The 14,132-nt window shown below is 41.6% G+C and overlaps 1 protein-coding gene across 1 annotated transcript in view; it reads right to left on the bottom strand.

The window, feature by feature from the left end:
* The window catches only part of LOC135701546 (ras-related and estrogen-regulated growth inhibitor), a 50,267-nt gene extending 42,275 nt beyond the window's left edge, over positions 1-7,992 (bottom strand). Inside the window, exon 1 of the mRNA XM_065222383.1 lies at positions 6,764-7,992. Within this exon, the coding sequence (XP_065078455.1) occupies positions 6,764-6,869 (106 nt within the window). The 5' untranslated portion in view covers positions 6,870-7,992. The remainder of the gene's footprint in view (positions 1-6,763) is intronic.
* Between the last annotated feature and the right edge of the window lie 6,140 nt (positions 7,993-14,132).

The raw sequence follows: 14,132 nt of genomic DNA, 5'->3' as shown, positions 1-14,132 counted from the left end.
TGGTGTTGAACATTGTTGACCAGTACATAACGAAAGGTTGCCCGCAAGCAGCGAGCAGCAACCCATATGAGCGTCCATTCACCGAAGAAGGAGAAAGAAGCCGCACCGCTACTGATCGGATTCAGTAGTTCTTCGTGAATCGCTGTGAGCTATCTATGCCAAGCTCGTTACCCTCGTTCCAAATAAAATACAGCTCACCAGCCTCATCTGTGTTGAACACTAGACTGATGCAAAATTTACTTTTTCGCTCCACAGTGCTTAAATGGTTTCAAATCAGGTCCTGATTAGCCTCCCAAAGTTACAACTCATTTGGTTAGAAACAGACTTCGCACAAGCCATCTGAAGTTTACATGTAAATTACTATGGGAAATCTCAACTTTTTGTTCATTGCCTTCTAGTCTTTTTCCATAGTAAGCTGCGAACCGGTTCGATAGCCATTCTTAAAGAAAATTTTCTCAGCTACAACTTTTCTGAAGATCGTTTCTATGTAAAACAAGACAAGAAAAAGTTATTAATTATTTAAGAGATTGGTAAACTTATGACATGATCAAGCAGCTGCTCTGTAGGCAACACTGTATTTTGCAGTGTGACATAGTAGCCATGATTTTTGTGAACTATTCAACGCCCCAGAAACACCAATGTTGCCTGCTGAGCAGTTGATTGAGCATGATCATAAGACATCAGCGCATTGAACCATTGATAACTGTCGATCCTTGCATTTAATCAAAAAGTGGTCTTGAGCAAAGTTGTAGCTGGGAAAATTTCCTACAAGTACAGTTGAAAGCTTTAGAAGCAGACCGATATGGTGAATTATTAGATAGACATGAACAAAAATCTTGGTTTTACCATAGTAATTCCCATACAAACTTCAAATGGTTTGTGCCATCTCAGTTTCTCACCAAATGGGCTCAAATTTTTAGAGGTTAGTCAGGATCCGATTTGGAATCGTTTAAGCGTTGTGGAGCGAAAAAGTCAAATTTTGCATCAGTCTATTGAACACCCTAATAGCTCAGCATTCCTCAACCACATATCTTGGATTAGTTTTTAGATCACAATACTGATTGTGATGCATTTGCTCTTTTTCAAACTTAGCCCTCTTCGGCTATCGATCTTCGTTGTTATAATTTTAACATTATTCGACTGGATCGTGAAGATTCGCGTGAAGGAGGGATGCTTTTGGGGATCAACAGGTGCCATTCTTTTGTAGAGTTAATCTTCCGCAATTTTCAGGCATAGAAGTTGTCGCATGTCAGGCTATTTTTAAAGGTCAGAGCCTTTGTATTGCTTGTGTTTATATTCCTCCTCGAGTTTCGGTTAATCGAAAACAACTTCAGATATCTGTTCAGTTCTTCCTACTCCACGGTTCATTATGGGAGATTTTAATTTCCACGGTACAGGCTGGGGGGAACTGTATGATGACAACCGTTCTACTTTGATATATGACTTCTGCGACAACTTCAATATGACAATCCTTAACAATAGAGAAGTAACATGTGTGGCTGGTCCATCCTCGAATGGAAGTAGATTAGACCTCACACTTTGCTCTAATTCATTATCGTTGGATTGCACGTGGAATGTAATCCAGGATCCCCACGGTAGGGATCACTTGCCGATCAAAGTTTCAATTGCCAGTGGGTTCAATCCGTCAGAATCTGTTAAATACCGATTGGTACATGTTCAAGACTGTGATAGATTAAGCACTAACGTCGGTAGAAGGACTTGCACCGTTGGAAGAATATAACTTTCTCTCAAATCTGATCTTAGACAGCGCACCTCAAGCTCAAACTCGGCCGGTTCCAGGAACGTCTTTCCGTAGGAAACCTCCTTCCCCTTCCTGGGACCGGCAATGCACTGAGGTTTATCGTAAAATGTCCGACGCGTTTATGCTTTGCCGGAAACGTGGAACAACCGTGCAAAGAGCCTCATCAAAGCCAAGAAACGCAAATACTGGCAGCAATTTGTGGACGGATTATCACGCGACACTTCGATGAATACGCTTTGGAACGCGGCGCGAATGATGCGTAACCGGTCTTCAAACAACGACAGCGAGGAGTACTCGGATCGTTGAATTCTCAAGTTCGTGCGAAAAGTATGTCCTGATTCCGTGCCAGCACAGATGATTCCTTGCGAAACGAGGAATTCGGTAGACGAGATCAGCTAGCCTTTTTCAATGCTGGAGCTTTCACTCGCACTCCTTTCGTGTGGTAATTCGGCTCCGGGGGCTTATACGATCAAGTTCAACTAGTTGAAGAACCTCTCAGATGTCGCTAAGAGACACATTTTGAACTTGTTTGGTCAGTTCCTGGAGCTCAATATTGTTCCAGATGATCTGAGGTGGGTGAGAGTTATAGCCATTAAAAAGCCTGGCAAACCTGCGTCAGATTGCACCGATCTATCGCGATGATGTCGTGCATTCGACAATTGTTGGGGAAAATGATACTTTTTCGTATCGACAAATGGGCAGATACTCAATTTCGTTTCCGTAGGGGTAAGGGAATGAACGAATGTCTCGCGTTGCTTTCCACAGAAATTCCGTTAGCTTTTGCTATAAAATAGCAACTGACTTCTGTGCTTTTGGATATCAAGGAGGCTTTTGATTCAGTTCCGGTTGACGTCCTATCAGACAAACTCCATGCATGTGGCCTTTCTTTATTAATTAATAATTTTTTGTACAATTTGCTGTCAGAGAAACATATGAGCTTTTCTCATGGAAAGTTTTCAGCTTCACGAATTAGCTACATGCATTTCTACGCCACAGAAATTGACAATTGTGACAACAGGACGTTGAGACAACTTGCAGATGACGGCGTAGTGCCTGTCACAGGGCCTAAAGGGGTCGATTTGCAAGGGTTCTTACAGGATACCTTAGACAATTTGTCTACTTGGGCTATTCAGTCCGGTATTGAACTCTCCACGGAGAAAACTGAGTTGGTCGTTTTTTTTTTCCAGGAATCATAGCCCAGCACAACCAAAGCTTCAACTTTTGGGTAAACCGATCACTCATTCTATGTCGTTCAAATATCTTGAGATCAATTCCAAATGCACCTGGAGATCCCACATTGAGTATCTGAAGCGGAAATGCCAACCAATGATCAATTTTCTCCGAACAATTACCGGAACGTGGTGGAGAGCTCATCCGCAAGATCTTCTAACGTTGTACCGGACAACGTATCTTTCGGTTTTAGAGTTCGGTAGTTTTTGTTTTCATTCGACGGACAAAAGACATATAATCATACTAGAACGTATCCAGTATCGCTGTCTTCAAATCGCGTTAGGATGCATGCACTCGACTCATACGACGAGTCTCGAAGTATTAGCGGGCATGTTGCCACTCTCTGATCGATTTTCTGAATTGTTCCTCAAGCTCTTCAACCGGTGTGAAATTATGAACCCCCTGATGATTGCAATTCTTGAGCTAAACCCTCAAACTCGTTTTATGTCATTGTACTACGTGTACATAACACAGGATGTCAGCCCTTCACAGCATTATCCCAATTGTGTTTGCTTCTCTGATTTCGACAATTCTGCTCAATTTGAGAGAGAGAAAGATTAGTAATTTCCATTTAATTCCACTACCTTATTTGCTTATCCTTGACAGATACGCGTATTTCGTCTACAATATGCAGACTTCTTCAGTGTCTTGTACTAATACTCTGCACATTATAGACGAAATACGCGTATCTGTCAAGGATAAGCAAATATGGTAGAGGAATTAAATGGAAATTACTAATTTTTCTCTCTCTCTCCTTATACAGGTATTCCACTAAGACGCCCACATTCATCAGGATTTGCTCAATTTGATTTATGTGAGATTCGTGAGATCCCAGAGCATCACCGCTCCATGTTTGTTCCGTCAATTTTCCGTATTTATAACGAATTTCATAGCGCCTCTCGAATGCCTCAAACTCCTTGTTCCGTATATGTTGCTGAGCTGGCGGCAATTCATTATACACTAGAAACTATCGCCTCACTTGCACCAGATCACTACTTTATTTTTACGGATAGTCTCAGTTCTGTTAAGGCTATTCACTCCACGAGGCCGGTAAAGCACTTCTCGTATTTTCATGACAGCTTCCAAGTGCTTTATCTTTAAGATCTTTTGTCATCACCTTTGCATGGGTTCCATTTCATTGCTCGATTCCGGGTCCTGATGTGGTGGAAAAATGCCCGGATGAAAAAATGCTACAAGGTTTTAATAGCGATCGTCGAATATTCATCGGATCCTCCATTTGGCAAACTCTTTACCTTACATACATAAGTATTCTTTTAGCAACATGGCAAGGCATGGATTCCAAAATAGTGCCAGTCAACTATTTTTGTATTTTACTCGTTGAGTCCATTCCATACATTGCATGGGTGCAGACGCATAAAGGGTGATACGGTCAAAATTTGGTCAATATCAACTTGACGTATTTCTTTCAATTTTGCATTTAAAAAACCTGAACACCCCTCATTTTGAAGGTGTGTGTGTGTAGAATGTTGCTCCTATTTTGATTTTGGAATTCACTCTTCAGTTGTCAAAATGCCGTCCAAGCAAGAAGAACAGCGTATCAAAATTTTGCTCGCGCATCGCGAAAATCCGAGCTACTCGCACGCAAAGTTGGCAAAATCGCTAAAAGTTGCCAAATCAACCGTTACAAATGTAATTAAAGTGTTTGGGGAACGTTTGTCGACAGCCAGGAAGTCTGGATCGGAGGGAAATCGAAAACCGGAAGCCGCTGAGACGACAAAGAGAGTTGCCGGTAGTTTCAAGCGAAACCCTAACCTCTCTCTCCGAGATGCCGCAAATAAGCTGGGTGTATCGTCTACAACCGTGCATCGAGCCAAAAAACGAGCCGGACTATCGACTTACAAGAAGGTAGTGACTCCAAATCGCGATGATAAACAAAATACGACGGCCAAAGCGCGATCCCGGAGGCTGTACACGACGATGCTGACGAAGTTTGACTGCGTGGTAATGGACGACGAAACCTACGTCAAAGCCGACTACAAGCAGCTTCCGGGACAGGAGTTTTATACGGCAAAAGGAAGGGGAAAGGTAGCAGATGTTTTCAAGCACATGAAACTGTCAAAGTTCGCAAAGAAATATCTGGTTTGGCAAGCCATCTGTACCTGTGGCTTGAAAAGCAGCATTTTCATAGCTTCCGGGACTGTCAACCAAGAAATTTACGTGAAAGAGTGTTTGAATAAACGTCTGCTGCCTTTCCTGAAGAAACACGGTTGTTCCGTACTGTTTTGGCCGGATTTGGCATCTTGCCATTACGGTAAAAAGGCCATGGAGTGGTACGCCGCCAACAACGTGCAGGTGGTTCCCAAGGACAAGAACCCTCCCAACACGCCAGAGCTCCGCCCAATTGAGAAATACTGGGCTATTGTCAAGCGGAACCTAAAGAAGACCAAAAAAACTGCTAAGGGCGAGCAGCAGTTCAAGGTAAACTGGCTTTCTGCGGCGAAGAAGGTGGACAAGGTGGCTGTACAAAATCTGATGGCAGGGGTCAAGCGTAAGGCCCGGCAATTCGGATTTGGAAAAGCGGAAGCCTAACTGAATATTTTTCCTGAATTTTATACTAATTGAACTTGAAAAAGAAATTTAATTTGATTTTTTAAATAAACGATTTCACCGATTTACACGCGTTTTCCCTTGACCAAATTTTGACCGTATCACCCTTTATTCGCCGGCTGAAAGTTGCTATCTCGAATTCGAATCAACTATCTTGGATTCCAAAATGGCGGCGAACATGAGTTTAACTTTTGGAGTCCATTCCGTACATAGCCACATTGTATGATGTCGGGAGCTCTCCAGGATAAGTAAAAGTGCTTTTGGGGCAAGTTGGACGAAACATTCAGAGAAAATTGCCGAAGGTGATGGAAGACACTTTCGGGAGAAGTCAGAAGAATTCCTGGGGAATATCAGGAGAAGCTTCCAGGTTAAATTCCAAGAATTTTCCGGTAGCAGCCATAAGAAACTTTTGTAGGAAGTCTGGAGAAAAAAAAACTCACAGATGATGTAGGTAGAAGCTTCCGGAAGAAAATAGGGGAAGTTCGAAGAAGCTTCCAGTGGAAGATGTTAGAACCCTCCGAATAAAACTTGACACCTGGAAGACCCTTCTTGAACAAATCAAAACAAAATGCTTCCAGGCAAATCTGCTGAATCTTCAAAATAAATCGGAAGAACCTTCTGGAGGTAGTTAAAATAAGTTTCTGAATGAAGTCAGAAGAGCCGGGGAATTGAAATGAAATACTTTCATATGCTATTTGAGGCTACTACAGGCATTTTTTTTCTCGGGGAAACTTGATCAGACGATTTCTGTTTACATATTTATTCAAAATAATTGAAGGAAAACGGACTCAAATTATGCACAATCAACTATTTCGTACTTTATACTGAATAAATCGTCGAGAAATAGAGGTAAATTTATGAAAATTTATATGAGAAAAGTAGGTTAAGTATAAAGTGGTCTAATTTCCAGATAGGGAGAATATCAAGCTAGGAAGATTAAGTTGACTGTATGCCATGTGAAGAAGTTGACTCCCAATTAGCAAACAAACATGCAATTCTCTGTGATGGCACCAATGATCGGTACTGATTGACGAATCACGTTTTTCTTAGACTCGTGCAATCAGCATCGAAACAAATTATTATAGAATCATTTAAATGTACGTTTATAGCCCCAATTTTTGATCGAAATTCATCCCATCAAATGTTTCTATGAAAGAATCAACAGCAACTAAAACTCGCCTCAGATTCCTGTTGAATACTCACCCGTTTTCCCAACTCCGCTCTGGCCCAGAACCAGCACCCGAAAGGGTTTCGCTTTGGAATGTAGTCCCAGCTTCACCAATGACGATTTAGGCGATGTGGTATTCATTTTTCGGTTTCCTGATGCAAGACTTTTTTTTGCCACCGTCAAATGGTTGGGGTTGACGACGATCTTCGTGGAATCCTTTACATGCGCCACATCCTGTATGCTGTTGAACAACTTTGGCAGTAACAATGTCAACGGGAGGCACGAGTTACGAATGCTGAGACACAGTCAGAGGAACAAACTTTTCCAATAAATCGCTTTTCCCTCAATAGTCCGAAACTAGTGACACTTTAACAGTTCTTTGAACTTTCCTCTGTCTTGGAATGTGTATGCTATTACATGTGTTCCGAATCACTTTGTCAGACATAAATGCGTAGATAGGAAAAATTGCTAGATAAACACTCAATTAATAATCATTCACTGTTTTCCACTTAAGTACAGCACGTTCGGCGCGTTTATGCGCTATGATCATCTGGACGATAAATTACAATTATATTTGACCAACCAGCAATAGCAGCACAAGAAGCAGAAAGCGTGTTTGCTTTCATTCACTCGACGCACGATAATTTTGCACTTGGCATTTCGGTCAAATTGATAGCCAGTTACTTGGTCGGTCGGAAAATTACGATCACTACCGGTGTAAACACTAATTGATTTTCCCTGAGTTTATTTAGCATTCAGGCGATACCGATACGATGCTGGCTGGAATTCATTTTTCACAACGGTTCATTGTCGTAGTTTTATGGGTTTTCTCTGCATCCTGGACGGAGGTGTGTAATTTATTTTCATCCCAGCCTCTTCCGATCCATTTGAGGAAGCCTTTGTTTACGCTTCCAATATCCTGTAGGCCCAGGGTGGCCGGTTCAAGTGAAAGACGGTATATCTCGTGTGGTTTTCCTACAGAAGATATGTACACTAGTACGAACGTACTTGACCCTTCACCTCCGTTGTGCTTCCGAAAGCATTTACCGTAAACAGAAACATGAGTACGTAGTCGATTGAAACTGCACCACTCCTACCACTATATCCGTTAATTATACATCCACCCTCTCTTGGCTGTCCGTAACGCACGCTATATTTAAACGGGTAGTTCGAATCCTTGTTTACACTCAACTGGTGTTCTGTGTATGTTCACATTCGTTTTCCCACTACTGGTTGATCACCGAGATTTTCCGATCCTATTCGTTTGCCGTACCAACCGCAAATAACCAATGCTCAGCACTTTACGAGTCAATTTATATAAACACCCATTCACTCTCTACGCAGTCAAATATCTCTCACAAATTAATTTTCTCTCCTGCTCCTCTGACTCTCTGTTTTGATTTTCCACGCGCGCAATTTTCCACCCATCGAGCACGTTGCTGCCACCTGTTGATATCGTTTCCCTGGCTGCAGTTTGCGGTGAGTACGAAAGGTGGTAGTCACTTGAAAAGGAAAATTCTCATGAATGGCAATCTCTGTTTCGCTGTATCTATTTTGTTTGTAGCAGGTGATGGGCGGTGACCGTTGGAGTCGAATCCCTACTGCGCCCCACTTCGCTTCCAATGCAGGCTGTAATCGAAATCTAAATCGTAGCTACATCCAGCAGGTAACAAGACAACAATGTTTCCATACTAAAGAATGTTGTTTTCCGAGCGCTCCCTGTTCCTGGGATTTGCCATTTGCTAGAAAAATGTGAGATAATTTTATTTTTCAACGAAATTCCGGCGACTTCCTAAAGCAGATTTTATTTTTGCTAAGCGGTTTCGGTGCACGTCTTAAAGAAAGCGTTGTCTGTTGTTGAGTTAATCAAAGAGAAAATGTGATTAGATGCCAACAGCTGAACATTTAAGAGTCGCGTTTGCAAATTAAATAAATCTACCGAAATCGGGTTTTTGAACAACTGAAATAGTCATTTAAAATGTATACTACCGTTACATGTAAGAAATCAATAAAATTTAGAGATTTTGTTCTTATCATTAAATGGGGTTAACTGAACAATGTCTGCCAACTTTTACCGAGCAGTTTCATAGATCAAAAGTTACTGACCAGCAGAAGCCTGGATAAGTGTGTATCAATCAAGCATTAATTAAACATTTTAATGGTTACACTGAAACCTCCGTTTACGAAGTCTTTTTTTTACGCAGTATTCTATTTATGTCCCTCTTTTTACGAAGCTTATCCCATATAACGAGATTTCTTTTTACGAAGTAAATTCCAAATAACGCGTTTTTTTTTTTGCGATTTTCGGAAACTGGGATACACTGTGAAATACCCCACAATATTGGTTGTGTATTTTTGGAATCGAAGTGACGTGTAGGAACCAGAAATCGATGTCTGACGCCATTTAGAAATCAAAAATGGTGGCTTCCGGTTACAGAAAAAACGAAAAATACTGTCAAATACCCCAAACTACGGGTATCTTTGAAAAAGGATTGACGTTTAGGGACCGAAAATTCATGTCTGTCACCATTTTGATAGCCAAGATGGCGGCTTCCGATAACGGAAAAACTTAGACATTCTGTTAACTATCCCACAATATGGGTATTTTTGGAAGTGGAGTGGCGATTAGGGACCAGAAATTGATGTCTGACATCTGTTACATATTTTTACCGAGAAACACAAGGTACTCTCTGGGAGTTTTTTGATGAGGATATAGAAAATTCCATCATCGCCTGGAGCTTGCATATTATGAAACTTTTTAACCATAGATCTTACTTCGTCCAAATCAGTCCCCCAGGAATCATCAAAAATACTTTCTCGAGAGAGAATATTCAGATAATCCCGAGCAACCTGATTCTCAATAGTACTATTAAGACCCAAACTAAAATTACGGGAACTCTCGAATTGCTTAGCAAGTTTTTGAGCTTTTTCCGAATTTGTGATCAAAATTTTACCACCTTTTTTAAGCGCTGGAATAGGCTTTTGAGCTTTTTTCAAAATTTTTGTGGGTTTCCAAAAATGAAGAATTCAGACCTATGACGGGTAAGTTTCTGAAGGTCACCCTTGAGAAAATTCTTTTGCTGGCCTACGCATTGGAAAGGCAAATAGGCAGCTATAAACGTAAGTTGTCCAAATTTTGTTTCAACAGAACCTCCCAAATTTTCAAAAAAATTTGTTTCAAATGAAAAAAAAAAGTAGAAGGGTCTGTGCCTAGGTGTACGAAGGGAAGCTTTACGTAGGACCGCTAGTGGACGGAACAAATGTGAAGAGCATTTAGTTCTTTGATCAATCATCAATTATCTTAACTCTTTCCGTTTTTGATCTACACTAAATTTGTAGTATTTTTTTTTTTCAAAGAGAAAGTTGATGAAGAGAATCAATCAAAATCACTTGCACCCCTGCTTCTAAGTTTGATTACAAAATTACAATTATGTGTGGTCGTTGGGGGCCTGTGATTCTGAATACGGACAGACATGCACAGATAAATTATATTCCAACTCTTTACTGTTATAAGCTTGTTGGCCCTGAAAAGGCCGTTTTATTGTAGACGACACCCATGACTGCTTACGCTTGGCGTGTTCAGAGTAGGTGACAGCATCACGGATCACATTTTCCAGGAACAGGAATTTGTGTGGTTTACATGTATAGCTCATCAAGTGACATAGATGCGTCTTTTCAACTTTAGTTCCTTTGAAATTTTAATTATTATTAATTACAGTTCCTAGTTCTATCAGGCCTGTTTTAAGAATGACCACCTTGGTGGGATTGGTTTGTTTTAAATTTGAAAAAGGAGACTACTTGTAACTACTATTTACAACTATAACTAACCTACAACTACTATATACACCTAATCTACTATATACAAATTGCTTTTCAAAGCATGTTCTGATAAATTACATTTTTGGGCAAATTTAGTCTTAATTTCTTTAATTCTGTTATTCTAATGTCGAACGGACGATCAAGAACCATCCTCAGCACTCTATTCTGAACGACCTGAATTTTGTTCCTGTGAGTCTGTGCACATGATTCCCGCACCGGACCTGCGTATAGAATCGCAGGTGCTATGATTTGTTTGTAGACAGCCAGTTTGTTCACCCTTGAGAGGCGGGATCTGCGGCAAATCAGCGGATACAGACACCTAACCAAGGCAGAACACTTGACTACAGTTTTCTCTACATGCGAATGGAAGAGGAGCTTTTCATCGAACAACATCCCGAGATAGGTAACTTCGGCAGACCACTCAACCCTTGTGCCATCCATGATTACAGTACAAGATGGAGCCGGTTTCAGTTTGGGCGATTGCCGATGGAGGAACATGATCGCTTGTGTTTTGGAGGGATTTTTTTTAATTCTCCACGTGGTGGCATAATCAGCAAAGGCGATAAGGCATCGTTGAAGTTTGTTCGTTATTTCGCGAGGCATCCTTCCTTTGACGGCTATTGCGGTATCATCTGCGAACAGGAAAAACACGCAACCGTCACCGAGGGGAGGAATGTCGAAAGTATAAATGCTGTATAGTAAGGGGCCCAGCAGACTGCCTTGCGAGACTCCTGCTGGGATGGAAAACGTGTCTGAAAGACAACCATTCAACGATACCTTAAACGACCTTTGCTGAAGGTAGTTACGGGTGATTTTTTTTTTTCCTTTGGATCTTGTTTTCCGTGCTGAGCACCAATGCTACCGACGTGCCAGGAAGGCAGCTCCCACACCTGGACCCTACCTATCGACCCATCAACTCATGAACCGGGGACCAACGGCTTTACTTCCCATCCGAAGGAAGGCGTGATAAGAGATGTTATGCCTCAGAACATCCCGGCGGCGCCGACTGGGATTGAACCCAGGCCTGCTGGGGTGAGAGGTAATCACGCTTACCACTACACCACCGGCGCCGTGACGGGTGATTTTAACCAGATGTAATGGGAAGTTGAAGTTACAAAGCTTGTACACAAGTCCGTCAGGCCAAACATTGTCAAACGCCTTTTCAACGTCTAACAAGGTCATGGCTGTGCACATCACCCGATCATGATTGGTGGAGTGCCTCTTTCTGAATCCAAACTGTTCCGGAAGGAGAATGTTATTTTCCTCGACAAACTTGAGCAAACGATTGAGAATAAGTTTCTCGAACAATTTGCTCAGCGCTGAAAGGAGGCTGATTGGTCTGTAGCTTGAAGACAATATTGGATCCTTTCCGGGTTTGCGGTTTGGTATGATTTTTGCTACTTTCCAGATACTTGGAAAGTAGTGCAGCTCCAAACATCTGTTGAAGATAGCGGTTAGAAGAGACTGCAATTCAGGCTGAGTCTCTTCAAGATCAAGTTTAATATACCGTCAAACCCGGGAGCCTTCATGTTCTTGATGCATTTCAGCGCTGAGCAAATTTGTTGTACTGTAATCATATATGCCCCGTAACGTGGGTAGATCACTTTTTCGTGGTACGTTACGGGATGTAAGATCTACCACCGATTCCTAGTCCTAACTACTTCAAACTAGGAGAACAGGATTTTTTAGTAATCCAAGGAACCAGGGTTACTTCCACTCACTTGCTATAAAAAATTGTGTTTCCGAATTATGAAAACATTAGATGTGATAATGATAATAAGTACTTGTAAATTACAAGAAGAGGTCGTGAAGTATGTGTTTGACACATTAAACCTGTCAATATTGCTTTCAGTGCGTCACAATCAGCGATTTAACGACTCGTGAGCGCTCACTCAGAGTGAACGCTCGCGAATCATAAGATGGCCGATTGTGACGCTCTGAAAGCGAAATTGACAGGTTTTATGAGTCAAACACATTCTTTACACCCTTTTCTTGTTGCTTACAAGTACAGCATATCATTATATCATCTTATGATCTCATAAATTAGAAAACCATTGTTTTATAGCAAGTGAGTGGAAGCAACCCTGCAAGGAACACATCTTAGTCCTTGCTACTTTTTATGCCTTGTTGATAGTGACAAGACTCGGCTTTGTCTACCGAGGATGATCTTGAAACAAGGAAAACAAATGAGTTAGTTGTCTTCATCTATGTGATTCCTAATCTTCTATTCGTTGTTTCCTAGTTTGAAGTGGTAAGACTAGGGTTATGGTCATAATCGGCGTCATACCTTAATTTTGTTGCTAAGGAATCCAATTTTGACTGACAAAGGGGCGCGCCTTTGGAGGGTGTTTCAGCACTCTGAAGGGTATAAATAGCGGGACCTTTCAATTAGAGTCGGATCCTTGCGATAAATGCAAGAGTGGCAACTGTAAAAAAATCGAATACTTCATCATTTCTCAATAGTGATGGAGTAATACGACATGCACTAAACTAAGGACACGGGATATACTACAATAGATCAATTTACTGGTCGCAGTAGTGTTAGGTCCCGAACAAAGGAAAACAAATCATATCCGCCGGAGGCACGACACAAGGGGAGGCATCTAGGCTTTGAAAGTATTGTGCAACCTGATCATCGAGCGGACTTTGGATAGTCGAGCCAAGCAAATGCGATGAAGCGACATGCTTGCCGATCGCATTTGCTTTCTCCTGTGGGGTGATTAAAATCCGATCGTCATTATTTTCGACTCTGAGATGTGGAACGGGTTTGGGATGAGTTTTCAGGACCTACAACACGCCCGAAACTTTCATTTCGTCCATTCTGGAAGCAATCTGCCTGTTCAGATCGGCCCAGATCTCCAGTCCTCTGAAACTGACATCTACGAACATTTCTCAACCGAATCAGTAATTCGGTGTGGGAATCAATAGCAACAAACTTACCCCTCACAGGAACTTGTCGAATCCTTCCAACGAGTTGACGCTAGACTGCAGCGCTGTTTTATATCTTTTCAGGTTAAAGCAGAATGATGTGCAACCAAGTGGAATAAAAGCTACAAAGAGGAGTTGATGGGTCGATAGGTAGGGTCCATGTGTGGGAGCTGCCTCCCTGACGGCGGTAGCATTGGTGCTCAGCACGAAAAAAAAATCTCGCGTCACTTTTCAATAGGTTCTATTTACATTGATCGATTCTCTTCATCGACTCTCTTTCGTTAATAACTCGGCTTCAAAAATGGTGGTCTTCGTCGAATTAGATGCTAGATTGTCCATCGAAAATATCCAACCGTGGCGATTCAAAGGAAAAGTTGAAGAAGAGAATCGATCAAATTCATTTGTCCAAGTAAGGTTACATGAGCATTTTGTGTGGTGGTTGAATATGGACAAACAGGCAGATGAATTCTATTCCTACTCTTTACTGTAATAAGCATGGTGGCCCTGAAAAGGGCCGTTTGGTTGCCAAAGTTGGTGATAATTTAACATCCGAAACCGTACAGAGTGCGTATTTGTCGCTTCAAATCGTAGATGACATCCCATGGCCAATTACACTTGGTGTGTTTAGTGTAGGTGACAGCATCATGGATCTCATTT

This window comes from Ochlerotatus camptorhynchus, unplaced genomic scaffold (assembly GCF_037179485.1).
Source record: "Ochlerotatus camptorhynchus isolate MF236.1 unplaced genomic scaffold, CSIRO-AGI_Acam_v1.1 ptg000014l, whole genome shotgun sequence".
Classification (NCBI taxonomy): Eukaryota; Metazoa; Arthropoda; class Insecta; order Diptera; family Culicidae; genus Ochlerotatus; species Ochlerotatus camptorhynchus.
Note: the sequence above shows the minus strand (reverse complement) of the source record. Positions and strands in the feature narration are given on the sequence as shown.